The sequence below is a fragment of the Apodemus sylvaticus genome, chromosome 10 (assembly GCF_947179515.1).
Source record: "Apodemus sylvaticus chromosome 10, mApoSyl1.1, whole genome shotgun sequence".
Classification (NCBI taxonomy): domain Eukaryota; kingdom Metazoa; phylum Chordata; class Mammalia; order Rodentia; family Muridae; genus Apodemus; species Apodemus sylvaticus.
This window is the reverse complement of record NC_067481.1, coordinates 40,457,400-40,484,589: the sequence shown is the minus strand read 5'-3', so window position 1 is coordinate 40,484,589 and position 27,190 is coordinate 40,457,400. Positions and strand designations below refer to the sequence as shown.

At 42.7% G+C, this 27,190-nt stretch overlaps 2 protein-coding genes across 3 annotated transcripts in view; both read left to right on the top strand.

Moving 5' to 3' along the window:
- The window catches only part of LOC127693532 (ribonuclease SLFN12-like), a 209,364-nt gene that overhangs the window by 128,980 nt on the left and 53,194 nt on the right, over nucleotides 1–27,190 (top strand). The gene's annotated exons all lie outside the window — the stretch shown is intronic.
- On the top strand, nucleotides 518–25,404 carry LOC127693534 (ribonuclease SLFN12-like). Of its 2 annotated transcripts, XM_052194469.1 has the most exons (11): nucleotides 518–609; nucleotides 797–877; nucleotides 2,211–2,308; nucleotides 2,496–2,576; nucleotides 10,445–10,542; nucleotides 10,730–10,810; nucleotides 16,621–16,706; nucleotides 20,131–20,297; nucleotides 21,466–22,487; nucleotides 23,813–23,863; nucleotides 24,745–25,404. In XM_052194469.1, the coding sequence occupies exons 7-11, from the start codon at nucleotides 16,674–16,676 to the stop codon at nucleotides 25,317–25,319; spliced, it is 1,848 nt and encodes a 615-aa protein (XP_052050429.1). In that variant the 5' UTR covers nucleotides 518–609; nucleotides 797–877; nucleotides 2,211–2,308; nucleotides 2,496–2,576; nucleotides 10,445–10,542; nucleotides 10,730–10,810; nucleotides 16,621–16,673; the 3' UTR covers nucleotides 25,320–25,404. The 2 variants fall into 2 exon arrangements, with proteins under 2 accessions (XP_052050429.1, XP_052050430.1); XM_052194470.1 differs by lacking the exon at nucleotides 23,813–23,863.

The following is a 27,190-nucleotide window of genomic DNA, read 5'->3' as shown; positions in this document are numbered from 1 at the left end:
GTGTGTGTGTCACCTCTACCTGGGCTGGTGCAACAGTCCTCCCCGCATGCAAGGCCTTTCCCAGGACAGTCCCAGCTCTCCTCTTCCCATCCCTCCCAGCAACTGGTCTTGGAAGCTCTGGGGCCAAGGATGCTCTGGCCTCCTTCAAGGAGACATGAACTTCATTTTTATTTAAATCTGAAAGCTTCCATACAGGTATTTATTATAATGAGCAAATTTCCCTGAGCCTCTCCCCCTCCCCTACCTGCTCATTCCACCTGTGCACTGATATTTCTAAGTAGTTTCACCTCTGTTTGCTTCCTTTCGTTTTTTTATTAAATTTGTTGATCTTGTCAATTAAGTCACAATTGCACAAAGCAACTAAGTTTCCTTCTACACTTCCTGGAGTGACGAAATGCTCAAAGTCTCAGAGTGATGACGCAGTTTAACTTATAAAAGTAGTAAAGAAAGGCGAGGCTTAAGGCAGAGCAGCAATATCTGCTCCACAGAGTCAGTTGCTCTCCCTCCACAGGTGAACTCTGATCACCTGTCCTGCCTCTCTGGACAAGGGAAAGGCTGGAAGCCTACCAGTGCGCTGAGCTTCGGGGAACACAGTTCCCAGGACACAGAGTAAGTGAGCCAGGTCCCTGTGACATACTCAGCCCTGATGTCTTTCTCTTTCTTTTTCTTTCTTTCGGGATGTCCCCACCCGATGTCAGGTCCTGTCCACTTACTGGCTCTGGGAGGATGTAGGGTAGCAGTTGTCAGCACAGCCCTTCCCTCTCAGATTAACTCTGCCTGCTTTTTTTCTTTCTAGAAATATTGGCTCCTTGGCATTTCCAAAGCTATTCCCTCAAAGCACCAGCTCCTGAGCACTTGGGGACTCTGAAAGCTTGGGGTGAGAGAAAATGGCTTCCCCTTTGAGATGGAGGGAGGGCTGAAAGTTGCTGGGAGTGAGGCCATGATGCTTTCTGAGGCTGACTAGTGAGGGAGGAAGAGGCAGGTCTGAGTGGTGTATGCTTGGCAGGCTTGTGTGAATCTCCAGAGTCCCTTGTGGGTTCCCTACCCTCTTAGAGACCTGGCCCTGTTGAACATTGAGAAAACATGGCTCTGGAAAGGGCACAGCCTGCACTCTAGGGCCAGAAAGAAGTTTCTGTGTAAGTGTACAATCCAGAGGGTGAGCACTTCCCTTTCCCAAGAGAAGTGCAAAGCACCAACCCAGGAGAGACAGAATGATCTAGAGTAGGGCTGTTTGGTTTTTCCTTTTGATTTGTATCCTCAAGAAACAGATCCTTCTACTCCTGTTCCCTCTGTCTGTGCTGTCTTATCGACCTGCATTTGGGGCAGAGTAAGGACATCTAAATGTCATCTCCTTTTCTGTCTGAGGTAGCTGACAGGTACCCTGCGTTTCCTTCTGAGAGATTCCCCCCAGAGTCAGTGCTACAGTCTGAGAAGAGGAACTACCTAGTAGACTCATGGAGCCAGGAGGTCACTGAGCTTGACTTCAGCCTTGGAATTTGATGGGCTCTGGGGTCTCCCTTGCTTTTAAGCACTGTGTCCACACTGTGTGCCTGAAGGTAGTAGGTATGAACAGTTACCATAGTTGAGGTCTTGAACTGAGATGGCCAGTGTTCCAGGCTAGCCCACAACTCCTGTAAAGGGGACTGCAATGTAGCATCATTGACTTTGAAGTTTCCCACAGGCGTGAGGGTTGTCCTTTTCCACTTGGTGTGAGATGTGATTTCTGTCTGCTATCCATGTACTGAGTGCACCAGGGCTGCTGGCCTAGGACACAGCCTGATTCGGGAGGTCCTGAATGGGCGGGGGTAAGAGGGAAAGAATGACAGAGACCACATAGCAGTGTCAGGACACAGGAACTTCATTTTTATTTAAATCTGAAAGCTTCCATACAGGTATTTATTATGTATGAGCAAATTTCCCTGAGCCTCTCCCCCTCCCCTACCTGCTCTTCCACCTGTGCACTGAGATTTCCAGGTAGTTTTACCTGACTTTGCTTCTTTTCATTTTTTTTTAATTTGTTGTTCTTGTTGTCATTTCGAGACACAATTGCATGAAGCATCTAAGTTTCCTTTTACACTTCCTGGAGTGACTAAATGCTCAAAGTCTCAGAGTGATGACGCAGTTTAACTTATAAAAGTAGCAAAGAAAGGCGAGGCTTAAGGCAGAGCAGCAATATCTGCTCCACAGAGTCAGGTGCTCTCCCTCCACAGGTGAGCTCCAATCACCTGTCCTGCCTCTCTGGACAAGGGAAAGGCTGGAAGCCTACCAGTGCGCTGAGCTTCGGGGAACACAGCTCCCAGGACACAGAGTAAGTGAGCCAGGTCCCTGTGACATACTCAGCCCTGATGTCTTTCTCTTTCTTTTTCTTTCTTTCGGGATGTCCCCACCCGATGTCAGGTCCTGTCCACTTACTGGCTCTGGGAGGATGTAGGGTAGCAGTTGTCAGCACAAACCTTCCCTCTCAGATTGACTCTGCCTGCTTTTTTTCTTTCTAGAAATATTGGCTCCTTGGCATCTCCAAAGCTATTCTCTCAAAGCACCAGCTCCTGAGCACTTGGGGACTCTGAAAGCTTGGGGTGAGAGAAAATGGCTTCCCCTTTGAGATGGAGGGAGGGCTGAAAGTTGCTGGGAGTGAGGCCATGATGCTTTCTGAGGCTGACTAGTGAGGGAGGAAGAGGTAGGTCTGAGTGGTGTATGTTTGGCATGCTTGTGTGAATCTCCAGAGTCCCTTGTGGGTTCCCTATCCTCTTAGAGACCTGGCCCTGTTGAACATTGAGAAAACATGGCTCTGGAAAGGGCATAGCCTGCACTCTAGGGCCAGAAAGAAGCTTCTGTGCAAGTTTACAATCCAGAGGGTAAGTACATCCCTTTCCCAAGAGAAGTACAAAGCACCAACCCAGGAGAGACAGAATGATGTAGAGTTGGGCTGTTTGGTTTTTCCTTTTGATTTGTTCCCTCAAGAAACAGATCCTTCCTGTCCCCTCTGTCTGTGCTGTCTTATCGACCTGCATTTGGGGCAGAGTAGGGACATCTGAATGTCATCTCCTTTTCTGCCTGAGGTAGCTGACAGGTACCCTGCGTTTCCTTCTGAGAGATTCCCCCCAGAGTCAGTGCTACAGTCTGAGAGGAGGAACTACCTAGTAGACCCATGGAGCCAGGAGGTCACTGAGCTTGACTTCAGCCTTGGAATTTGATGGGCTCAGGGGTCTCCCTTGCTTTTACTTTTCACTGTTTTTGTTATTCGATATATTTTGTATTTACATTTCAAATGATTTCCTCTTTTCTGGCTCCCCACTTCCTGAAAGTCCCATAAGCCCACTTCCCTCTCCCTATTCCCCTATCCAACCCTTCCCACTTCCCTGTCCTGGTATTTACCTATACTGCTGCACTGAGTCTTTCCAGAACAAGGGACTACTCCTCTGTTCTTCTTGTACATCAATTAATATGTGGATTATGTCTTGGGTATTCCATATTTCTAGGCTAATATCTACTTATCAGTGAGTGAATACCGTGATTGATCTTTTGAGACTGCGTTGCTTCTCTTAGTATGATGATCTCCAGATCCATCCATTTGTCTAAGAATTTCATGAATTCATTGTTTCCCATGGATGACTAGTACTCCATTGTGTAAAATACCACATTTTTTGTATCCCTTCCTCCGTTGAGGTACACCTGGGTTCTTTCCAGCTTCTGGCTATTACAAGCAGGACTGCTATGAACATAGTGGAGCATGTGTCTTTATTGCATGCCAGGGAATCCTCTGGGTATATGCCCAGGAGTGGTATAGCAGGGTTCTCCGGAAGTGTCATGCCCAGATTTCTGAGGAACTGCCATACTGATTTCCAAAGTGGTTGTACCATCTTGTGATCCCACCAGCAGTGGAGGAGTGTTCCTCTTTCTCCACATCCTCGCCAACACCTGCTGCCTCCTGAGTTTTGAACCTTAGCCATACTGACTGGTTTGAGGTGAAATCTCAGGGTTGTTTTGATTTGCATTTCCCTAATGACTAATGATGTTGAACATTTCTTAAGGTGCTTCTCAGCCATCCGATGTTCTTCATGAGAAAATTCTTTGTTTAGCTGTGTACCCCACTTTTTAATAGGGTTATTTGGTTCTCTGGTGTCTACCTTCTTGAGTTCTTTGTCTATATTAGATATTAGCCCTCTGTCGGATTTAGGGGTTGGTGAAGATCCTTTCCCAATCTGTCACTTGACATTTTGTCATTTTGACAGTGTCCTTTGCCTTGCAGAAACTTTGTAATTTAATGAGGTCCCATTTGTCAATTCTTGTTCTTAGAGCATAAGCTACTGGTGTTCTGTTCAGGAACTTTTCCCCTGTACCCATGTCCTCAAGGGTTTGTCCCAGTTTCTTTTCTATTAGTTTCAGTGTGTCAGGTTTTATGTGGATGTCCTTGATCCACTTGGAGTTGAGCTTAGTACAAGGAGATAAGAATGGATTAATTGGCATTCTTCTGCATGCTGACCTCCAATTGAACCAGCACCATTTGTTGAAAAAGCTATCTTTTTTTCCACTGGATGTTTTCAGCTCCAAGTGACCATAGGAGTGTGGGGTCATTTCTGGGTCTTCAATACTATTCCATTGACCCACTGGCCTGACATTGTACCAATACCATGCAGTTTTTATCACTATTGCTCTGTAGTAATATTTGAGGTCTAGGATACTGATTCCCCCAGAAGTTCTTCTACTGTTGAGAATAATTTTAGCTATCCTGGGTTTTTTGTTATTCCAGATGAATTTGAGAATTGCTCTTTCTAATTTTATGAAGAACTGAGCTGGGATTTTTGATGGGGATTGTGGTGAATCTATAGATTGCTTTTGGCAAGATGGCCATTTGAACTATATTAATTCTGCCAGTCCATGAGCATGGAAGATTTTTCCATTTTCTGAGGTCTTCTTCGATTTCCTTCTTCAGAGATCTGAAGTTCTTGTTGTATAGGTCTTTCACTTGTTTGGTTAGAGGCACCCCAAGATACTTTATGCTGTTTGTGGCTATTCTGAAGGGTATCATTTCCCTAATTTCTTTCTCAGTCTGCTTATCCTTTGAGTATAGAAAGACTACTGATTTCCTTGAGTTGATTTTGTAACCAGCCACTTTGCTGAAGTTGTTTATCAGCTGTAGGAGTTCTCTAGTAGAGTTTTTTGGGTCACTTAAGTATATTATCATATCATCTACAAATAGTGATAGTTTGACTTCTTCCTTTCCAATTTGTATCCCCTTGACCTCCTTATGTTGTCTAATTGCTCTAGCTAGGACTTCAAGAACTATATTGAAAAGATATGGAGAGAGGGGGCAGCCTTGTCTAGTCCCTGATTTTAGTGGGATTGCTTCAAGTTTCTCTCCATTTAGTTTGATGTTGGCTACCGGTTTGCTGTATATTGCTTTTACTATATTTAGATATGGGCCTTGAATTACTGTTCTTTCCAAGACTTTTAGCATGAAAGGATGCTGAATTTTGTCTAATGCTTTTTCAGCATCTAATGAAATGATCATGTGGGTTTTTTTCTTCTAGTTTGTTTATGTAATGGATGGCATTGATGGATTTTCGTATATTGAAACATCCCTGCATCCCTGGGATGAAGCCTACTTGATCATGGTGGATGATGGTTTTGATGTGTTCTTGGATTCAGTGGGCAAGAATTTTATTGAGTATTTTTGCATTGATATTCATAAGGGATATTGGCCTGAAATTCTTTCTTTGTTGGATCTTTGTGTGGTTTTGGTATCAGCGTAATTGTGGCTTCATAGAAGGAGTTGGGTAGTGTTCCTTCTGTTTCTATTTGGTGGAATAGTTTGAAGAGTGTGGGTATTAAGTCTTCTTTGAAGGTCTGATAGAATTCCAAAATAAAACCATCTGGTCCTGTGCTTTTTTTTGATTGGAAGGTTTTCTATGACCCCTTCTATTTCTTTAGGGGTTATGGGTCTGTTTAGATGATCTATTTGATCCTGATTTAATTTTGGTATTTGGTATCTGTCTAAGAAATTGTCCATTTCCTCCAAATTCTCCAGTTGTGTTGAGTACAGGCTTTTGTAGTAGGATCTGATAATTTTTTGAATTTCCTCAGTTTCTGTTGTTATATCTCCCTTTTCATTTCTAATTTTGTTAATTTTGATACTGTCTCTGTGCCCTTTGGTTAGTCTGGCTAAGGATTTATTTATCTTGTTGATTTTTTCAAAGAACCAGCACCTGGTTTTATTGACTTTTGTATGGTTCTCTTAGTTTCTACTTGATTGATTTCAGCTCTGAGTTTGATGATTTCCTGTCTTCTTCTCCTCTTGGGTGAATTAGCTTCTTTTTGTTCCAGGGCTTTCAGTTATGCCATTAAGCTTCTAGTGTATGCTCTCTCCAATTTCTTTTTGGAGGCACTCAAAGCTATGAGTTTTCTTCTTAGCACTGCTTTCATTGTGTTCCATAAACTTGGGTATGTTGTGTCTTCATTTTCGTTAAATTCTAAATAGTCTTTGATTTCTTTCTTTATTTCTTCCTTGACCAAGGTATCATTGAGTAGAGTATTGTTCAGTTTCCATGTGGGCTTTCTGTTGTTTTTGTTGTTATTGAAGACCACTTTTACTCCATAGTGATCTGATGGGAGGCATGGGATTATTTTGATCTTCTTATATTTGTTGAAGTCTGTCTTGTGACCAACTATATGATCGATTTTGGAGAAGGTACTATGAGGTGCTGAGAAAAAGGTATATTCTTTTGCTTTGGGATGAAAAGTTCTTTATATATCTGTTAAATCCAATTGGTCCACGCTTCAATTTGTTTCACTGTCTCCCTGTTTAGTTTCTGTTTTCCTGATCAGTCCATTGAGGAGAGTGGGGTGTTGAAGTCAGCCACAATTATTGTGTTAGGTCAATGTGTGCTTTGAGCTTTAGGAAAGTTTCTTTGATGAATGGGGGTGCCCTTGCATTTGGCACATAGATGTTCAGAATTGAGAGTTCTTCTTGGTGGATTTTTTCTTTGATCAGCAAGAACTGTCCTTCCGTGTCTCTTTTGATGACATTTGGTTGAAAGTCAATTTTATCTGATATTAGAATGGCTATTCTTGCTCGTTTCCTGAGACCATTGGCTTGTAAAATTGTCTTCCAGCCTTTTACTCTAAGGTAGCTTTTGTCTTTGACACTGAGGTGTGTTTCCTGTATGCAGCAAAATGTAGGGCCCTGTTTCCTTATCCAGTCTGTTAGTCTATGTCTTTTTATTTGGGGAATTGAGTCCATTGATGTTAAGAGAAATTAAGGAATAGTTATTATTACTTCCTGTCATTTTTGATATTATTTTTATATTTGAGTGGTTATCTTCTTTTGGGTTTGATGAAAGAAGGTACTATCTTGTTTTTTCCAGGGTGTAGTTTCCCTCCTTGTATTGGAGTTTTCCTCATGTTATTCTTTGTAGGGCTGGGTTTGTGGAAAGTTATTGTGTAAATTTGGTTTTGTCATGGAATAAATATCTTGGTTTCTCCATCTATGGTGAGAGAGTTTTGCTGGGTATAGTAGTCTTGGCTGACATTTGTGTTCTCTTAGAGTCTGCATGAGATTTGCCCAGGATCTTCTAGCTTTCATGGTCTCTGGTGAGAAGTCTGGTGTAATTCTGATAGGTCTTCCTTTACATGTTACTTTGTCTTTTTCTCTTACTGCCTTCAATATTCTTTCTTTGTTTAGTACATTTGGGGTTTTGATTATTATGTAACGGGAGGTATTTCTGCTCTGGTCCAGTCTGTTTGGAGTTCTGTAGGCTCCTTATATATTCATGGGCATCTCTCTCTTTAGGTTAGGGGAGTTTTCTTCTATAATTTTGTTGAAGATATTTGCTGGCCCTTTCAGTTGTAAATCTTCACTCTCATCTATACCTATACTCCTTAGGTTTGGTCTTCTCATTGTGTCCTGGATTTCCTGGATGTTCTGGGTTACAAGCTTTTTGCATTTTGCATTTTCTTTGACTGTTGAGTCAATGGTTTCTATGGTATCTTCAGCATCTGAGATTCTTTCTTCCATCTCTTGTATTCTGTTGTTGATATTTACATCTCTGGCCCCTGATTTCTTCTCATGGTTTTCCATCTCCAAAGTTGTCTCCCTTTGTGATTTTTTAGTTGTTTCTACTTCTGTTTTTAGATCCAGGATGGTTTTGTTCAGTTCCTTCTTTTGTTTGTTTGTGTTTTCATTTAATTCTTTAAGAGTTTTTTGTGTTTCCTCTTTTATGACTTCTGCCATTTGACTCACTTTCTCTTGCATTTTTTTAAGTTGTGGTACTTTTGGTTTTTTTTGTTTTTGTTTTTGTTTTGTTTTTTGTTTTTATTTTTGTTTTGGTTTTGTTTTTTTTTGTTTTTTTTTTTTTTTGTTTTTTTTTTGTTTGTTTTTTTTTTTTTTGCTTTTCTTCTTTATTGGTTTCTATCTCTTTAGCCCTATTCTCCTGAATTTCTTTAAGTGATTTTTGTGTTTCCTTTATACGGGTTTCTAACTTATTCATGTTCCCCTGTATTTCTTTAAGAGACTCATTTATGTGCTTTTTCTGTTCCTCTAGCAGCATCATGACCAGTGTTTTTAATCCAAATCTTGTTTTTCTGGTGTGTTGGGGTATCCAGAACTTGTTGATTTTGGAGAGTTGGGTTCAGACACTGCCATATTGCCTAGATTTCTGTTAGTAGCTTTCCTATGTTTGCCTTTTGCCATCTTGTTATCTCTGGAATTAGTTGGTCTTGTCACTGGCTGGTGTTTGAACCTCCTGTGAGACTGTAAGGTTATTTCCACAACACTGGATGGCTGGGTTTCCTCTGACATAGCTTGCTGATGTGCTGCCCTCCTCTTGGGTGCCCTTGGAGCCCTAGTGTGCCTTGCCCCAGGTTGTTTCTGTGAACCAGATGATGCCCGTTAGCTCCTTCAGGGAGTGATGATGATGGATACTATGGGGACCTTTTCTGAGTGCTGAACACTCTGCCAGGCAGCCGATCCCCCAGCCGGGTTGGTACACACACGGCTAGTCTAGCTTCTCAGGCCGTGAGTCCAGGCAAAGGCCTGACAGGCTTAGGTCTGAGCAATGTTCGCCTCGGGCTCTGTCTGCTAACTGGTTCTGTCCGGTAACCAAGATGGTGCCGCGCCCCTGCAAGTGCTGGGCACTCTACTGGGCAGACAACCTCCTGGCTGGGTTGGCACACAGGTGGCCCACCGAGCTGCCCAGAGCCTGGGTGCAGACCAACACCTTTCAGGCTTAGACCCAAGTGATGTTCGCCTCAGGCTAAGTCTGCTGGCTGGCTTTGTCTGTTAGAGCTCTCTGGCATCCCGTAGCCAAGATGGGGGTGCATGTGCCCTCTGCAAGTGCTGGGACAGTCCTCTGGGTAAAGAACGTCCTGGCCGGGTTGGCACACAGATGGCCCACCAAGCAGCCCAGGGTTGCAGGCCAACACCTATCAGGCTTAGACCCAAGCGATGGTAGCCTCGGACTATGTCAGTGTACCTGGGGCTGTCAGATCTCTCTGGCTTCCTGGAGCCGAGATGGTGGAGAGCCTCTCAGAACTGGCTGGCGGGAGACAGAGATTGATGTGGCTTCAGTGCGGTGAAAAGCGCTGTAACTCCACCACCGCTCGCAGCTCAGCTGACTGGCCGTGGCCAGTAGTAGCGGGCACAGTACCTGCCTGGACCCTGTCGCCTTGATTCCACTGGTGGTGGCTTTCTCCGCTGGACAAGCTGCCGCTGTCGCTGCCGCTGCCACTGCCACCGCGTCCCTGCTCCACCCCCATGCTTTTAAGCTCTATGCCCATGCTCTGTGCAAAGTACTAGATATGAACAAATTCCTTAGCTGAGGTCTTGAACTGAGATGGCCAGTGTCCCAGGCTAGCCCACAGCTCCTATAAAGGGGACTGCAATGTAGCATCATTGACTTTGAAGTTTCCCACAGGCGTGAGGGTTGTCCTTTTCCACTTGGTGTGAGATGTGATTTCTGTCTGCTATCCATGTACTGAGTGCACCAGGGCTGCTGGCCTAGGACACAGCCTGATTCGGGAGGTCCTGAATGGGCGGGGCTGAGAGGGAAAGAATGACAGAGACCACAGAGCAGTGTCAGGACACAGAAACTTCATTTTTATTTAAATCTGAAAGCTTCCATACAGGTATTTATTATGTATGAGCAAATTTCCCTGAGCCTCTCCCCCTCCCCTACCTGCTCTTCCACCTGTGCACTGAGATTTCCAGGTAGTTTTACCTGTCTTTGCTTCTTTTCATTTTTTTTTTTTTAATTTGTTGTTCTTGTTGTCATTTCGAGACACAACTGCACGAAGCATCTAAGTTTCCTTTTACACTTCCTGGAGTGACGAAATGCTCAAAGTCTCAGAGTGATGACGCAGTTTAACTTATAAAAGTAGCAAAGAAAGGCGAGGCTTAAGGCAGAGCAGCAATATCTGCTCCACAGAGTCAGTTGCTCTCCCTCCACAGGTGAGCTCCAATCACCTGTCCTGCCTCTCTTGACAAGGGAAAGGCTGGAAGCCTACCGGTGCGCTGAGCTTCGGGGAACACAGCTCCCAAGACACAGAGTAAGTGAGCCAGGTCCCTGTGACATACTCAGCCCTGATGTCTTTCTCTTTCTTTTTCTCTCTTTCGGGATGTCCCCACCCGATGTCAGGTCCTGTCCACTTACTGGCTCTGGGAGGATGTAGGGTAGCAGTTGTCAGCACAAACCTTCCCTCTCAGATTAACTCTGCCTGCTTTTTTTCTTTCTAGAAATATTGGCTCCTTGGCATCTCCAAAGCTATTCCCTCAAAGCACCAGCTGCTGAGGACTTGGGGACTCTGAAAGCTTGGGGTGAGAGAAAATGGCTTCCCCTTTGAGATGGAGAGAGGGCTGAAAGTTGCTGGGAGTGAGGCCATGATGCTTTCTGAGGCTGACTAGTGAGGGAGGAAGAGGCAGGTCTGAGTGGTGTATGCTTGGCAGGCTTGTGTGAATCTCCAGAGTCCCTTGTGGGTTCCCTATCCTCTTAGAGACCTGGCCCTGTTGAACATTGAGAAAACATGGCTCTGGAAAGGGCACAGCCTGCACTCTAGGGCCAGAAAGAAGTTTCTGTGCAAGTTTACAATCCAGAGGGTGAGAACTTCCCTTTCCCAAGAGAAGTACAGAGCACCAACCCAGGAGAGAAAGAATGATCTAGAGTTGGGCTGTTTGGTTTTTCCTTTTGATTTGTTCCCCCAAGAAACAGATCCTTCCTGTCCCCTCTGTCTGTGCTGTCTTATCGACCTGCATTTGGGGCAGAGTAAGGACTTCTGAATGTCATCTCCTTTTCTGCCTGAGGTAGCTGACAGGTACCCTGCGTTTCCTTCTGAGAGATTCCCCCCAGAGTCATTGCTACAGTCTGAGAGGAGGAACTACCTAGTAGACCCATGGAGCCAGGAGGTCACTGAGCTTGACTTCAGCCTTGGAATTTGATGGGCTCTGGGGTCTCCCTTGCTTTTATTTTTCACTGCTTTTGTTATTCGATATATTTTGTATTTACATTTCAAATGATTTCCTCTTTTCTGGCTCCCCACTTCCTGAAAGTCCCATAAGCCCACTTCCCTCTCCCTATTCCCCTATCCAACCCTTCCCACTTCTCTGTTCTGGTATTCAGCTATACTGCTCTACTGAGTCTTTCCAGAACAAGGGACCACTCCTCTGTTCTTCTTATACATCAATTAATATGTGGATTATGTCTTGGGTATTCCACATTTCTAGGCTAATATCTACTTATCAGTTACTGCATACCATGATTGATCTTTTGAGACTGGGTTGCTTCACTTAGTATGATGATCTCCAGATCCATCCATTTGTCTAAGAATTTCATGAATTCATTGTTTCCGATGGCTGATTAGTACTCCATTGTGTAAATATACTACAATTTTTGTATCCATTCTTCTGTTGAGGTACACCTGGGTTCTTTCCAGCTTCTGGCTATTACAAGTAGGACTGTTATGAACATAGTGGAGCATGTGTCTTTATTGCATGCCAGGGAATCCTCTGGGTATATGCCCAGGAGTGGTATAGCAGGGATCTCCGGAAGTGTCATGCCCAGATTTCTGAGGAACTGCCAGACTGATTTCCAAAGTGGTTGCACCATCTTGTGATCCCACCAGCAGTGGAGGAGTGTTCCTCTTTCTCCACATCCTTGCCAACACCTGCTGTCTCCTGAGTTTTTAACCTTAGCCATTCTGACTGGTGTGAGGTGAAATCTCAGGGTTGTTTTGATTTGCATTTCCCTAATGACTAATGATGTTGAACATTTCTTAAGGTGCTTCTCAGCCACCTGACATTCTTCATGGGAAAATTATTTGTTTAGCTGTGTACCCCACTTTTTAATAGGGTTATTTGGTTCTCTGGTGCCTACCTTCTTGAGTTCTTTGTATATATTAGATATTAGCCCTCTGTCAGATTTAGGGTTGGTGAAGATCCTTTCCCAATCTGTCGGATAACATTTTGTCCTTTTGACAGTGTCCTTTGCCTTGCAGAAACTTTGTAATTTAATGAGGTCCCATTTGTCAATTCTTGTTCTTAGAGCATAAGCTACTGGTGTTCTGTTCAGGAACTTTTCCCCTGTGCCCATGTCCTCAAGGGTCTTTCCCAGTTTCTTTTCTATTAGTTTCAGTGTGTCGGGTTTTATGTGGAGGTCCTTGATCCACTTGGAGTTGAGCTTAGTACAAGGAGATAAGAATGGATTAATTCGCATTCTTCTGCATGCTGACCTCCAATTGAACCAGCACCATTTGTTGAAAAAGCTATCTTTTTTTCCACTGGATGTTTTCAGCTCCAAGTGACCATAGGTGTGTGGGTTCATTTCTGGGTCTTCAATCCTATTCCATTGACCCACTGGCCTGACATTGTACCAATACCATGCAGTTTTTATCACTATTGCTCTGTAGTAATATTTGAGGTCTGGGATACTGATTCCCCCAGAAGTTCTTTTACTGTTGAGAATAATTTTAGCTATCCTGAGTTTTTTGTTATTCCAGATGAATTTGAGAATTGCTCTTTCTAACTCTATGAAGAACTGAGCTGGGATTTTTGATGGGGATTGCGTTGAATCTATAGATTGCTTTTGGCAAGATGGCCATTTTAACTCTATTAATCCTGCCAATCCATGAGCATGGAAGACTTTTCCATTTTCTGAGTCTTCTTCCATTTCCTTCTTCAGAGATCTGAAGTTCTTGTTGTATAGGTCTTTCACTTGTTTGGTTAGTCACCCCAAGATACTTTATGCTGTTTGTGGCTATTGTGAAGGGTGTCATTTCCCTAATTTCTTTCTCAGTCTGCTTATCCTTTGAGTATATAAAGGCTACTGATTTGCTTGAGTTGATTTTGTAACCAGCCACTTTGCTGAAGTTGTTTATCAGCTGTAGGAGTACTCTGGTAGTTTTTTGGGTCACTTAAGTATATTATCATATCATCTGCAAATAGTGATAGTTTGACTTCTTCCTTTCCAATTTGTATCCCCTTGACCTCCTTATGTTGTCTAATTGCTCTAGCTAGGACTTGAAGAACTATACTGAAAAGATATGGAGAGAGGGGGCAGCCTTGTCTAGTCCCTGATTTTAGTGGGATTGCTTCAAGTTTCTCTCCATTTAGTTTGATGTTGGCTACCGGTTTGCTGTATATTGCTTTTACTATATTTAGATATGGGCCTTGAATTACTGTTCTTTCCAAGACTTTTAGCATGAAAGGATGCTGAATTTTGTCTAATGATTTTTCAGCATCTAATGAAATGATCATGTGGGTTTTTTCTTCTAGTTTGTTTATGTAATGGATGGCATTGATGGATTTTCGTATATTGAAACATCCCTGCATCTCTGGGATGAAGCCTACTTGATCATGGTGGATGATGGTTTTGATGTGTTCTTGGATTCAGTGGGCAAGAAATTTATTGAGTATTTTTGCATCGATATTCATAAGGGAAATTGGCCTGAAATTCTCTTTCTTTGTTGGATCTTTGTGTGGTTTTGGTATCAGCGGAATTGTGGCTTCATAGAAGGAATTGGGTAGTGTTCCTTCTATGTTGTGGAATAGTTTGAAGAGTATTGGTGTTAGGTCTTCTTTGAAGGTCTGATAGAATTCTGCACTGAAGCCATCTGGTCCTGTACTTTTTTTGGTTGGAAGGCTTTCTATGACCCCTCCTATTTCTTTAGGGGTTATGGGACTGTTTAGATGATCTATTTGGTCCTGATTTAATTTTGGTATTTGGTATCTGTCTAGGAAATTGTCCATTTCCTCCAGATTTTCCAGTTGTGTTGAGTATAGGCTTTTGTAGTAGGATCTGATGATTTTTTAATTTCCTCAGTTTCTGTTGTTATATCCCCCTTTTCATTTCTAATTTTGTTAATTTGGATACTTTCTCTCTGCCCTTTGGTCAGTCTGGCTAATGGTTTATCTATCTTGTTGGCTTTCTCAAAAAACCAGCTCCTGGATTCGTTGATTCTTTGTATGGTTCTCTTTGTTTCTACTTGACTAATTTCAGCCCTGAGTTTGATGATTTCCTGTCTTCTACTCCTCCTGGGTGAATTGGCTTCTTTTTGTTCCAGGGCTTTCAGGTGTGTCGTTAAGCTGCTAGTGTATGCACTCTCCATTTTCTTTTTGGAGGCACTCAGGGCTATGAGTTTTCCTCTTAGCACTGCTTTCATTGTGTCCCAAAGATTTGGGTATGTTGTGCCTTCATTTTCATTAAATTCTAAAAAGTCTCTGATTTCTTTCTTTATTTCATCTTTGGCCAAGCTGTCATTGAGTAGATTATTGCTCAACCTCCATGTGTATGTGGGCTTTCTCTTGTTTTTGTTGCCATTGAAGACCACTCTTACTCCATAGTGATCTGATAGGAGGCATGGGATTAGTTCGATCTTTTTATATTTGTTGAGGTTTGTCTTGTGACCAATTATATGGTCGATTTTGGAGAAGGTACCATGAGGTGTTGTGAAAAAGGTATATTCTTTTGTTTTAGGGTGAAATGTACTATAAATATCAGTCAAGTCCAATTGGTCCAAAGCTTCAATTAGTTTTATTGTGTCCCTGTTTAGTTTCTGCTTTCCTGGGTGCAGGCCAATGCCTGTCGGGCTTAGAACCCCGCGATGTTGGCCTTGGGTTATATTTGCGTACCTCAGTCTGTCTGATTTCTCTGGTGCCTGAGATCCAAGATGGCGGAGAGACTCTCGTAACTGACTGGCAGGAGGCAGAGTCCTGATGTAGCTTCTGTGGGGTGAAAGGCACTGTAAATCTGCTGCTGCTTGCAGCCCAGGTGGCCAGTGAAAGTCAGTGGTAGCGGGCGCAAGGCCTGCCTGGATCCTGTCACCTTGGTTCCACTGCTGATAGCCCTTCCACTGGACCAGCTGCCACTGCTGACGCCACCGCCGCTGCTGCCCTTAATTTTTTTTAATTTCTTCTTGTTGTTGTTAATTCAATTAATGAAAATCACCAGCTCTAGTCAGGCGGGGTGGTATGTGCCTTTACAACACTCAGGATGCCCTCGTACATCTCTGTACAGTAGAGGCCAGCCTGCTCTACCTAGCAGGTTCAACATAGCAAGAACATATATCATAAATTGCAAAGAAAAATAAGAAATAAAATGTTAATACATTTAAAAAATCAGTAGATTTCCCAAATGCCAGTCAGGATGAGCCCTGTTTGGCAAATACATTATAGTATCCATTCTGATGTCTTCTCTAATCCCAGATGCTGTGACCTTACTAAGCACTATTACACAAATACTCAGTATGAAAGTATGCAGCAGTTTACAGGGACTGTAGGGATGGTGCAGGTTCAGAGTACTTGTTGCTTTTACAGAGGGTGTGGGTGTGTGGTTCCCAGTACTTACATAATAGGTCACAAACATCCCTATCTTAGTTCCAGGGAATTCCTCTTCAGAAACCCATTGAACCAAGGCATAGGTGTGGTATACAGACATACTTGAGGCAAAACACCCGTTTTTAAAACACCACAGCTCATGGGGGTTTATAGAAGCTGCTGATCATTACTTTATAAATGAATTATAAATGAGAGATGTGGTAGCCTGGTGAAACAAGACAGCAAACTCTACTCCAGTTTCTGCCAGCATGGCAGACCATGATGAACCCTGCCCATGGGTGAAGATATATCTTCATGTCAGTGAAATGCTAAGTCCTTCCATTGCAGTTTCCTGTGTGTGCTGTACAGTGGTTCACTTCAGAAAGGTCCACAACTCAGGGTAGAGCTTGTGTCTGAGCTGAAGCCAGCACTTCCCACCCATTTCACGAAACTGCTGTGAACTTGACACCAGCATCTTTCAGCAAGGATACTTGGAAGAACATCCCATGCACAGACTCTTAAGTCAAGTATTAACAGAGTGAATTCTGTCCTAGACATGACACCAGTGTGATGGTGTGTGCCTACACTCCCAGGTGCTTGGGATGCTGAAGTGGCAACGTGGTTGCAGGCCAGAATTCAGTTAACCCTGGGCAGAGAGAGAAGGAAGAGGGAGGAACGTAAGCACGTTATCTCCTCTATAGAAACATTAAAAACAAAACACACAAGCAGAAAATAACGCAACCTACAACCAGAACGCATAAAGATTAACAATTTATCGAGGAGAAACCAATTCAGTAATGAAGGAAATGTTGTCCTTGCAGGACTCCTACTTTAAAGGAGGACACACAACCTGAAGTTCCTTCTTTTTAACACCATGGACGTCACACAACTCAGATTCCAGGACAAGGTAAAGTGAGCCAGGTTCCTATCAGCAACCTGCAACCCCAATTTCTTTCTATCCCCACTCCAATAGCATGCCCAATCTATTGTTCTGGGATCAATAGGAGATTGATGGCTCAGCCCACTGTCTCATGTAAAGCCTAAGAAACCTTCTGTCCCTTCTAATGCTTTGTCTCTTTGGCATTTCTGTAGGGCTCTTCTAGGAATGTACAGGCTGCTGTGGAGTTAGGGTGAGAGCAAATGCTTTCCTCTGACTGCTGGAGGGGGAGAGCTGAGGGGTGCTTAATTAAGCTTGGACAATAACAGAGTTCCTCAGACCTTGGTTTAACTCATAGCTCCACAGAGATGGAGTCTAGTTACAGTAGCTCCGGCACTGCCAAATCATGCCTGGTCTAAGCCTAGCTAGTGAGGCAGGGGAAGCAGAGGTTTGTGTAGATCTCCAGAGCCCTGCCAGGATGCCCCATCATCTTAGAAATGGGACCCTATAAGAGAAAAGTGAAGAGAGACCTCAACACAGAGAGGAAGGAAATTAGATTTGTACAGATACAATTCAACTACAGATGGACTAAAGGGATTTCAGATCCTACAGTTGGGGTGTTGATAGGTAAGAAGGCCCATCTCCTGATCTGTTGAAAAATCCACAGCTGCATAGAGTCTAGCGGGACCTTTCAACTAGATTTACAAAGGGCCAAGAGGCATTTGACAAAAATTTTAATGTCACTAACCATGGAGAAGATACAAGAAGCCCAGTTAAATATGATTCAGTCTTATGATAATGATTGGTTTACTACTAAATGTTTCAATTATTTCATTGGTGTGGATGTCTTTTCTGCATGTATGAATGTACACTGTGTGTGTGCCTGGTGCTCACAGAGATAGATAAGAGGGTGACCAATCACCTGGAACTGGAGTTGCAGACCCTGTGAGCTATCATGTGCGTGTTGGGAATTGTATCTGCATCCTCCAGACAGCCAGTGCTCATTACTACTGAGCTATATCTTCAATATCATGACTGTGTGTTTTTAAGACTCATCTTATTTCCTGTGCATGAGTGTAGTTTGCGACTTTTGCAAGAGTAGCAGGTGCTCTTCACCATGGCACCATCTCTCCAACTCCTGCTCCTGAAAACTGGTATCAAAAAGATGAATGATGCCTGAAGTCACAGATGTGGCATAACTGGATCACTGCACAACAGGGGTGGAAGAGGATGAATTAGAGTGGATGTTTTGGAAACCATAGTGGCTCCTCAATAAGTGAGAAACACTACTAGACATGTCCAAGGATAATGACATCATTATGCCAGAGAGACAGCCAGAGTCCCTGGCTGTTGCTGCATTTTGGAAAAAGTCAAAGTATGAAATCAGTCTAAGATACACAGATGGATAAGGGATACAGAAGATGTAGTACATGCACACGGAACACTCATATGGAGACTTAGAAGGAAGGAGAGAGAGTTGTTTGTGAACACATGGATGAACCTGAATGACATTATTTTAAGTAGGTAAGCCAGGCACAGAAGCCAGGCACACCCTGTAAGAAGTCGCACACACACACACACACACACACACATATATATATATGGAATGTAAAGAACCTGATTTGATATGAGTAGATGTTAGGATGGCAGTGAGCAGGAAGTGGGGCTTGCTTGTTGGGAGCTGTTACTGAAGGGCTATACAATGTGTGCCATCTAAGAGAAGCCTTGGTAGAACGGAGTGCGTACAGCAAACAACAGGGTGTTCTCCTATTGAAAGCTACCAAGTTAGACTCACATTTGTGTGCTGAGGGCAGAACCAGGAGTCAGCGACATGCTGGCCAGGGCTCTGCTTGTGAACTCTCTTTGTTCCTCTGCTTACTTGATATTTGGAGAACAAGTTTTGCTAAATTGCTCAAGCTGACGTGGAACTCACTCCATTCCAGGCTGGCTTTGAACTTGTGATCTTTTTTGCCTCAGGTAGTTCCTGGGTAGCTGGGATGCATTACCAGACCTAGCTGCAGAAGATGATGTTTTGTGTTCTTTACAGAAATATACCAACTTGTATCATTTTTGTATAAAGCAACGCATATGTCAATTAACTTAATTTAATCATCCCGTGATATGTACATATTTCATAGGTGTATTCTGCACTCTGAGTGCACAGCATTTCTGTTAGTAAAAAGAGAATGAAAGAAAGAAGTAGAAAGCAGAGGGGAGGAGAGAAGAGGAGAAGGTAGACAGACAGACAAAGGCTGCTTAGATAAGACAGCAATTCAGAAGCCCTGGATGGATTCTATTTCTAGCATCCAAAGGGCAGCTCACAACCATTTTTAACTCGAAATCAGATATCCTAATGTCATCTTCTGGACTCTAAAGGCACCAGGCATACAGGTAATTCACAAACATACAGAAAGGATAAACACTCATACAAATAAAAATTTTTAAGTACAATAATACAACACAACAACCTTAAATGTGTTCATAGAGTTAAAATTTTACATTGCATAAAAGAGTCCTAAGTGTATCTACCTGCATAACACTGACACACAGAGTGACTCATGCAAACTTCGTTCCAGGAAAGCAGTGAGTTCAATGCAGGTTACCGCACAGCAGTGGACAGACACTGCGTTTATTTGATATTAACCAAGTCTATGAAATTCTCCCACATGTCTCAAGGCCCTGTTTTAGATGGCTGTCTTTGGTCTCATTTTGTGTATTAGTGCCCTCTAGTGTCACAACAGCAAGGAAGTTGTAGGTTAAAAACACCAAAGTCAGAAAGTTAGACTGTGAGAAAGATGATTCGTTAGTGATGTTTTTCCATTTGTGTGAGCCTCTTTCCTATTAATTGAGATTAGTTTTACAGAATACACCTTTCACTGTAACCTAAGAAAAAGGATATCCTTTGTTCATGGGAACCCCCTTTATTCTCTCTTCCCCTCCCACTCCAGTTCCTCTTCCCACATACATTAATACCTCAAACACATTGTCTGTTAATACGTTTTAAAATACCACATATGTTAATACCTTTGAAAAGGTGTATTCTGCATCTGAGGGTAAACACACATGATTCGTCTTTCTGAATCATGTCACATACTATAATCCTCAGCTCCACCCTCTTTTCTGCAGTGATGGATTCCATTTTGCCTTATGGCTCAGTAAACCCTCAGTAAGCACTGAGAATGTAGGGAGCTAAATTCTGCACATGCCATTCAATATCGCAGAAAGGAACCAAATAGGATGTATAAGATCGCACTAATTGAATTGAAAAGAAATATTCAGTAAGTGTCAATAGCAGAATTGCTAGGTAGAAAATAGAATCAGTAAAGTTAAAGACCAATGAAACCCTGAAGCTCACGGAGCATAAAGTTGAGCATAACTCAAGAGAACACACCCCACGCAAAACTGTATGGAGCATTGTCATGAAGACTAACACCCTCATTGTTTCTGTCCCCAGAATCTGATGTCAGAAAGAGTTGAAAAGTTATCTGAAGGAGAGATGGCTGGAAGCACCCCACAGTTGGTGAAAAATGTGGATCCACCGACATTCACAGAGCCCTCTTTTCAACTCAAGGGTCCAGGGGGCATTCATCAAAAAAGACAGCATGCCAAGCCAGGAAGAAGGTAGGATTCACGGTCTGTAACCTGGTTGCTTTTGTCAGAGTGGGAAGAACTGGAAAGCAGCATCAGGACGGGCAGAAGAAATGGAGAACATGCTAGGACTTCGAGAGTGTTCCTGAACAGAGCTCAAATATGACTTCATGAGATTCGGGGAAAGGTCCCAAGAGAATGAAAAGAGAACATGAGGATTCTAGAGCATAGAGCCATGCCAAGAGGAAGCTGGAGAATGGAGAACTGAGAACATCCAGGATAAGCAGGAGAGGGGCTGGGCTGGGCTTCCTGGGGAATGCTTTTCTGACAAATGCAAAGCCCTGACTGTCACCCCAACTTCCACAAAAGAAGAAGGGGGAGAGGATGGTACCATATAACAGAATCAGATGAAGTGAACCAAGCCAGCCTCAGAATGACAAATCTCATACATTTCCTCTTAGCTGTGGTTCCTAGAGTGTGTATATTAACCATCTGAGAAACACTGTGTGCGTGCGTGCGTGCGTGCGTGCGTGTGTGTGTGTGTGTGTGTGTGTGTGTGTGTGTGTGTGTGTCTGAAATTATCTAAGGGAGCATAGAGGGCAGATGGGATGGTGACAGCAAATAAGATAGCCAGGAGAACATACTCAGTGTACAGCATACTTTTAAGTAAACTGTCTTTCTGTAGGGCCGCAGTGTTGGCTCACAGTGTAAGGAAGCTTGTTGCTCCTATAAAGGAACAGGCCCCAAGTCCCAGCACTTACATCAGGATCCACAATCACCCACATCTCCAGCCTCAAAGCATCCAACATCTCTTCTGACCTCCAGTGGCATCAGGCATCTCAGTAATACATGGACATATATGCACACAAAACACTCATACACATAAAACACAAAATACATTAGGATAAAAATATTTTAAAGTTCCTTACACAACACAGTGACATGTAGGATGTGTATACACAATGAAGATTCTTAATTAAAAATAGTTAGAAGAGGATCCTATACAGTCATGAACTCAAATCAGAAACTTTAGTGAGTGTCCAGTATTGTAGTCAGATCAAAATTGCCCCAACACTCCGGAAACAAAGATCACATCTGACCTTCTCACTTGATCATGCACAGCAGCTCATTGGTTGTGTTTTCTGGTACTGCTGGCTCTAACTACTCAGGTCCTTCTGTAATGGCTCTGTCTGTCTTGCAGGAAAGGAAGCAGAGAGAGTGACTGCAGCATCACTGTCGATCAGGACACGGACTATGCTGAACTGGTTCTGTCTGTAGGAAAAATCACACTTGGAGAGAAGAATAGGAATTCAATGAAAGATAGTCAACAAAGAAGAAGAGAGGCCAAAAATATCTTACAGTCTGTGTGTGCCCTGCTCAATTCTGGAGGGGGTGTGGTCAAGGCTCACATTAAAAATGAAAACTACAGCTTCACCAGAGATGGAATAGGACGGGATTTGGAGGATTCCTTGCTCGGGGTCCTGCAACTTCCTCATAAATATCTAGATGTCATGCAGCACAAAGACTACTTTTTCACTTTTGTGAAACCATGGAAGCCGAATCACAAAGGTCCAGGGATCACCACCTTGAAAACCAACTTGTACCAGAGAAGCATCTCATCCTCAGATGAACTGACATTAGCTGCTGCACTGCAGTTCCTCAGATCCAGACCAAGCTCACCTGGGGAAAACGTCCATAATGAACTGCTAAATAAATGTCTTGCCTTATTTAACAGAGACTGGCTTGCCTATGAAGAGACATTCTGTTTCACTAAATCCATACATGCTGAAGTAAAATTGACTCCCAAGGAAAAGATTTTTCCTAAAAAAGAGATTTTAGAGATTCTCCCTCAAACTATTTCTGCATTTGCAAACACTGATGGGGGATATTTGTTCATAGGTTTGGATGGCAAAACCCAGAAAATTATTGGTTTTAAAGCAGAGGAGAGCGATCTCATGCTTCTAGAAAGTGAAATTGAAAAGTGCATAAGACAGCTGCCTGTCACTCACTTCTGTGAGGAGAAGGAGAACATAAAGTACACATGCAAATTCATTGAAGTGCACAAATCCGGAGCCGTGTGTTCATATGTGTGTGCACTCAGAGTGGAGAGATTCTGCTGTGCAGTGTTCGCTGCAGAGCCCGAATCCTGGCATGTGGAAGACAGCTGTGTGAAGAGGTTTACCACAGAGGAATGGGTGAAGCGCCAGATGGATCCCAGAGCAGGTTGATGAACAGAGATTAATAATAAGTTTAATTAATAAGTTTATTAATAATGAGTTTGTTAATATTAATTAATAATTATTTAATTAAGAAGCTACGTGGTTGGAAAATGCTTTATGGGCTTGGGCACGCTGAAAACTCCTCACATATCGACAGCTAGTTTATTGATCTCTGGTTTCCTATGGAAAGTACATTCACTGCTTTCAATAATGCTGTGAGCTGCTTCCTTCGCAATGGCCAAGTCTGACACAGTCTGCCTCTCCAGTAGCTGGAACTGGAGCAGGAGCAGGGAGAAGCCAGGCCTCATAATACCCTTCAAGGGTCTTGTCACCTGCCACAGCAGGTTAAGCTGACATCCCTGCCAAGTTTCAGGTCAGGGGACAATGCTGCCCTTCTTTCTGCAGCAGAACAGTGAGAGTGTCGTCCTGTCCTAGCCTCAGGGCTCGCCCATTTCCATCAGAAAGTTGAGCAGTGCAGCCTTGAGTGGACAATGGCCTTCCTGGGCACTGATCTTCACACAGCTACACAGAGTTGCCCACCCAGCTCCTCTTGTCTCTCTCCAGACCATTGCTTGCTTGCTTGTCCCAGTCTCTCATACAGCAAGGCTTCTGTAGCCCACCCTATGCCCTAATCTCAGTTCTCTGGTTTCATTCTGGCTTTAGGACATGAAGACCTCATGTGAACTCACACCAGAACATTACAGTCTCTGAAAATGCAAACTTCTCAGACTCTTTACAAACTACTTCCTGAGCAGTCTTCCTGCCCTCTAGATTCAACTATTTTTAACATAAACCAAACCTGCTGACATGTCTTAGTTGGGAGAATGCTTGTCTAGCATGCAAGAAACTGGCTACAATCCCCTGTGCTGCATAAAACCCAAAAACAAGGCATGGTTGTGCCCTTGTGATGCTAAACCTTTGGAAGCAGATGGAGGTGGATCAGACATTTACAGTCATCCTTGGCTACTTAGTGACTTTGTGGCCAGCCTGGGCTATGTGAGACCCTATCTCAATTTTCAGAAACAAATAAACACAAAGTAAAATGTAATCATCATTAGATGGCTAATGCATCCACCTACTCTTAGCATCCTTTCACCAGCTATGTTTTATTGAGGGTAGTACAATGCAGTTCAGTATCATCAGAGTCTAATTTGGTCATTTCTTGTTGACCTTATAATCTGACTCCATTTTCTATTAAAAAGCAGAGCTTTCAATTGATACTTTTAATGTGCTTTTTAAGAGTTATTGGATTTCAGGGGGAAAAAAAGAAAAAGAAAAAAAAGAGTTACTGGATTTCTGGGAAATTTAAAATTACCTTTGTCTTCTCAGGTTTTTCCAAGCAAGATAAATGCACTCTTCAATCAAGCAGCCTGTCACAAGGTCCCCGTAGCTGCTTTCCATATGATGACCCTGATGTTCCCCAACACAGTGCTTCCCTTCCATGTACTTTCACCCTGGCTGCCTAGGTGGGGTGTTGTGACCAGGTTCCAGCCTCCTTGCTCAACAGGGCTCTGTGCTAAAAGGTGTCTCCAGGCTTCCTCCTGCACTGGGAGTGTTATTTGATTTCAGGTCACTCGAGTATCTTAGTATACACACACACACACACACACACACACACACACAGGATACTACCTGGCAACATGTGACATTCTCAGATAGGGGAACAAACAAAAGAAATGTCCTCTGTAATTCTGGCCTGCCAGGTAGAAGGTGAGAGTGTCCCTTCAAATTCCTTTACTCTCGATAAGACTTTGAAGAAGTGTGTGCTACCATATGGCTAGAACTGCCAGTTTCTGCTCAACAGGGAAGCCTAGTCCCCCTTGTAGTCCTCTCTGAGGCAGCCTCTCCCCATCCCTGGAGCCCTGGGAATGTTCTCTGTTCCCTCCTTTGCTCTGAGGACCCTCCCCGTTTCGCCATGCTTTTCGCCTGTTTCATCACCTGACTTTTCTCTCCTCAGCTTTAGTCTGCCCTTTGCTCTCCTGACTCTTCTCATCCATGGAGTTCCCCCAAGCAAGCCTCTGATGCGCATGTCATGGAAAAGGCAGGACTGTGGGAGGTCATCTGCTTCCATGGTCCTTCTTTGGCAGTTTGAGTTTCTAAGTCCCCCTTGCACCTGCCTCCCTCCAGTTCTTGAATCAGTGTTTGGTATCTTGTGTGTTGGGATGCAAAGTGTGGGATTTACAAACTGCTGGGTGAGGTGTCACACGCGACATTCCTGGCATTTTACTTTTATAATCTGTTATGTTTCTTTTCTTGTCTAGTGATATCTGGAAAGGTGATACGCTCTCCAGAAGCCCTCTGCATGAAACCTTTCTTACCACATGAAGGCTATGAGCAGTTCCTCCTGACAGAGTTGCACTCGCTTCCTAAAGGAACACTGGTCATCTCTAAGAGCTGGGCTTTGGATCTGGGCTTGCAAGAGAAGCAGGGAGTCATCTGTGATGTGCTTCACGGTTCCCAGGACAGTCTCCTGACCCTGCACGGCTTTGTCTGGGGAGATGAGGACCTGGAAGTCAACAGCGCTCTTCTGAGGGAACTAGGGGCCGAGTTAAAGGGCTATTATAAACAAATTGCCCTAACCTTAAAGCAGACGTTGGTAAACCAGGGTGGTTACACTGGGAAAATAGGTATCGGGATAAAGATAACATACGTGGGTCATAAGGTCGTGTGTCTTTATGATTCTAGCTCGGAAATACGTTACCCACGCAAATATTATCTGACAACCAAGACAGTAAAGGACTTAGAAAAAGCTCTTGCTGAAATCTTAGGAGGTCATGAGTCTCTACAGCTTACACAGGAAAAAATTGTAGCAAACTTTCTATCTCTGCGTTTTTAAAGGCATGCAATTATATAGTTTACTTTTCGAGAAATGTATTACCTCATATTCGAGCCTGGCTTGACGTAAAAAAAATGGAGTATCGCACAATGATATTTTAAAGTGTGTAAGTGATAATGTTCTCCAATTCTATAAAAATACAGAAAATGTGACTTTGAGCTTCAAAGGAATGGAAACCAAATTCTGGAAAAGGGATTGTCCATTGAAGATGTCAATGACAAATTATAGCATTAATAATGTGTCCCTGAGCCATGCATGTGACCCAGGCCTTTGATTCCCGCACCTGGAGGGAGGCAGGGCCTCCTGGTCTATGTGAAGTTCCAGGGCAGCCAGAGTTATGCAGAGAGAGCCTCTCTAAAAACTTATCAATCACCTAATTAATTATTAATACACATCTCTCCTTATCTGTATAACCACTCTTTGCTGAGGAAATGCATGGTGTCTTTTATTTATGGGAGACACTCTTCCTAGAGAAGTCAGTAAAGAAAATGTTGAAATAGGTGATATGATACACCTTTTTGTCATGGTGTTGCTATCCAGCCTTGTGTTTTATTGCTGTTAAATACCTGATTTGTATGTGACAACCTGAGAAAAGACTTTTCACATGTCCAAAATCATAGTCACAAAGGTCAGAGTATGCGGAGATTAAATGCTGAGTGCATTTATTTTATAAATTTTATGTGTATATGTATATGTATATGTATATGTATATGTATATGTATATGTATATGTATATGTATATGTAATATGTATATGTATATATATGTATATATAAGCATATGTATATGTATACGTATATGTATATATATGGATATGGATATGATATATATATATATATCATATGTATATCGTATATTATAAACAAGAGATTGCCAGAAAGGTCAAAGAGATATGGAAACTGAGTACCATGATTTTCTATGAGGAGAGTACATTCTGTCTTAAAGGAGAGCATTGTATCTCTTGGATGTACGACAGTCCACAGGACTTAGGCCATGTTAGCAGTCTCTATGTGGCTATAGATGGCATCTATTTTTCTGTTTGTACGGTCATTTCCTATGAAGTATTAATAATAGGATTTCAAAATGTTGATATTGTTTGTTTAGGGTTTGGTGTGTTGTATTTTTTCACATTCATATCATCGTGTTGTTTGTGCTGTAGATAACACCTGTAAGGTATTTACAGTATCGACAGTGTGAGTATTATGCGTTAATTGAGATGTTGGTATATCCTTCATAAAGGAAGAAATGTCTTTATTGTACATCTACGTTTGTGAAGGATAAAAATACTCAACATTTGGCCCTTAGCGGCTATTGTATACACAGTGGTGACCTGTTGTGACTTTTGATGGAGCTCATCAAAAGACTGGTTGCCCTTCATGAGAGTTCTGATGATGTGGGCTCTGAGATGGGTGCTCACAGATGCCAGTCGTCTTCAGCCATGTTCGGTTATGATATATGTCTTTATCAATATGATTTATTTTAAAAATATACTTCAATTTTCATCAACTCTGTTCTCAGATAAGTGTCTTTATAAATATAATTCTTTTGCTTGTATCTTTCTTCAAAGAAGCTTCATTGCTCAATCTGGGAAATTTCATTGCTCAATCTGGGAAATTATACTTAAGAAAATTTGGATGTCAAACAAATGTTCTGCCATTTTAATAAGTTTCTAAAATAAATGATCTTTACAAAACATCATCAAATTCTCTTAAAGAATTCTTGTTTTTTCAACATAATATTTCCAGGCTTTGGGGTTTTAGATGTTTTGATGACTTGGGATTGTGGTTTTCAGAATTATGGCTTAGACCTCTGACACCTTAACAAGTAAGAAGACACATTATCATAGCTGCCTGAGGACATCCTGTCACTGGG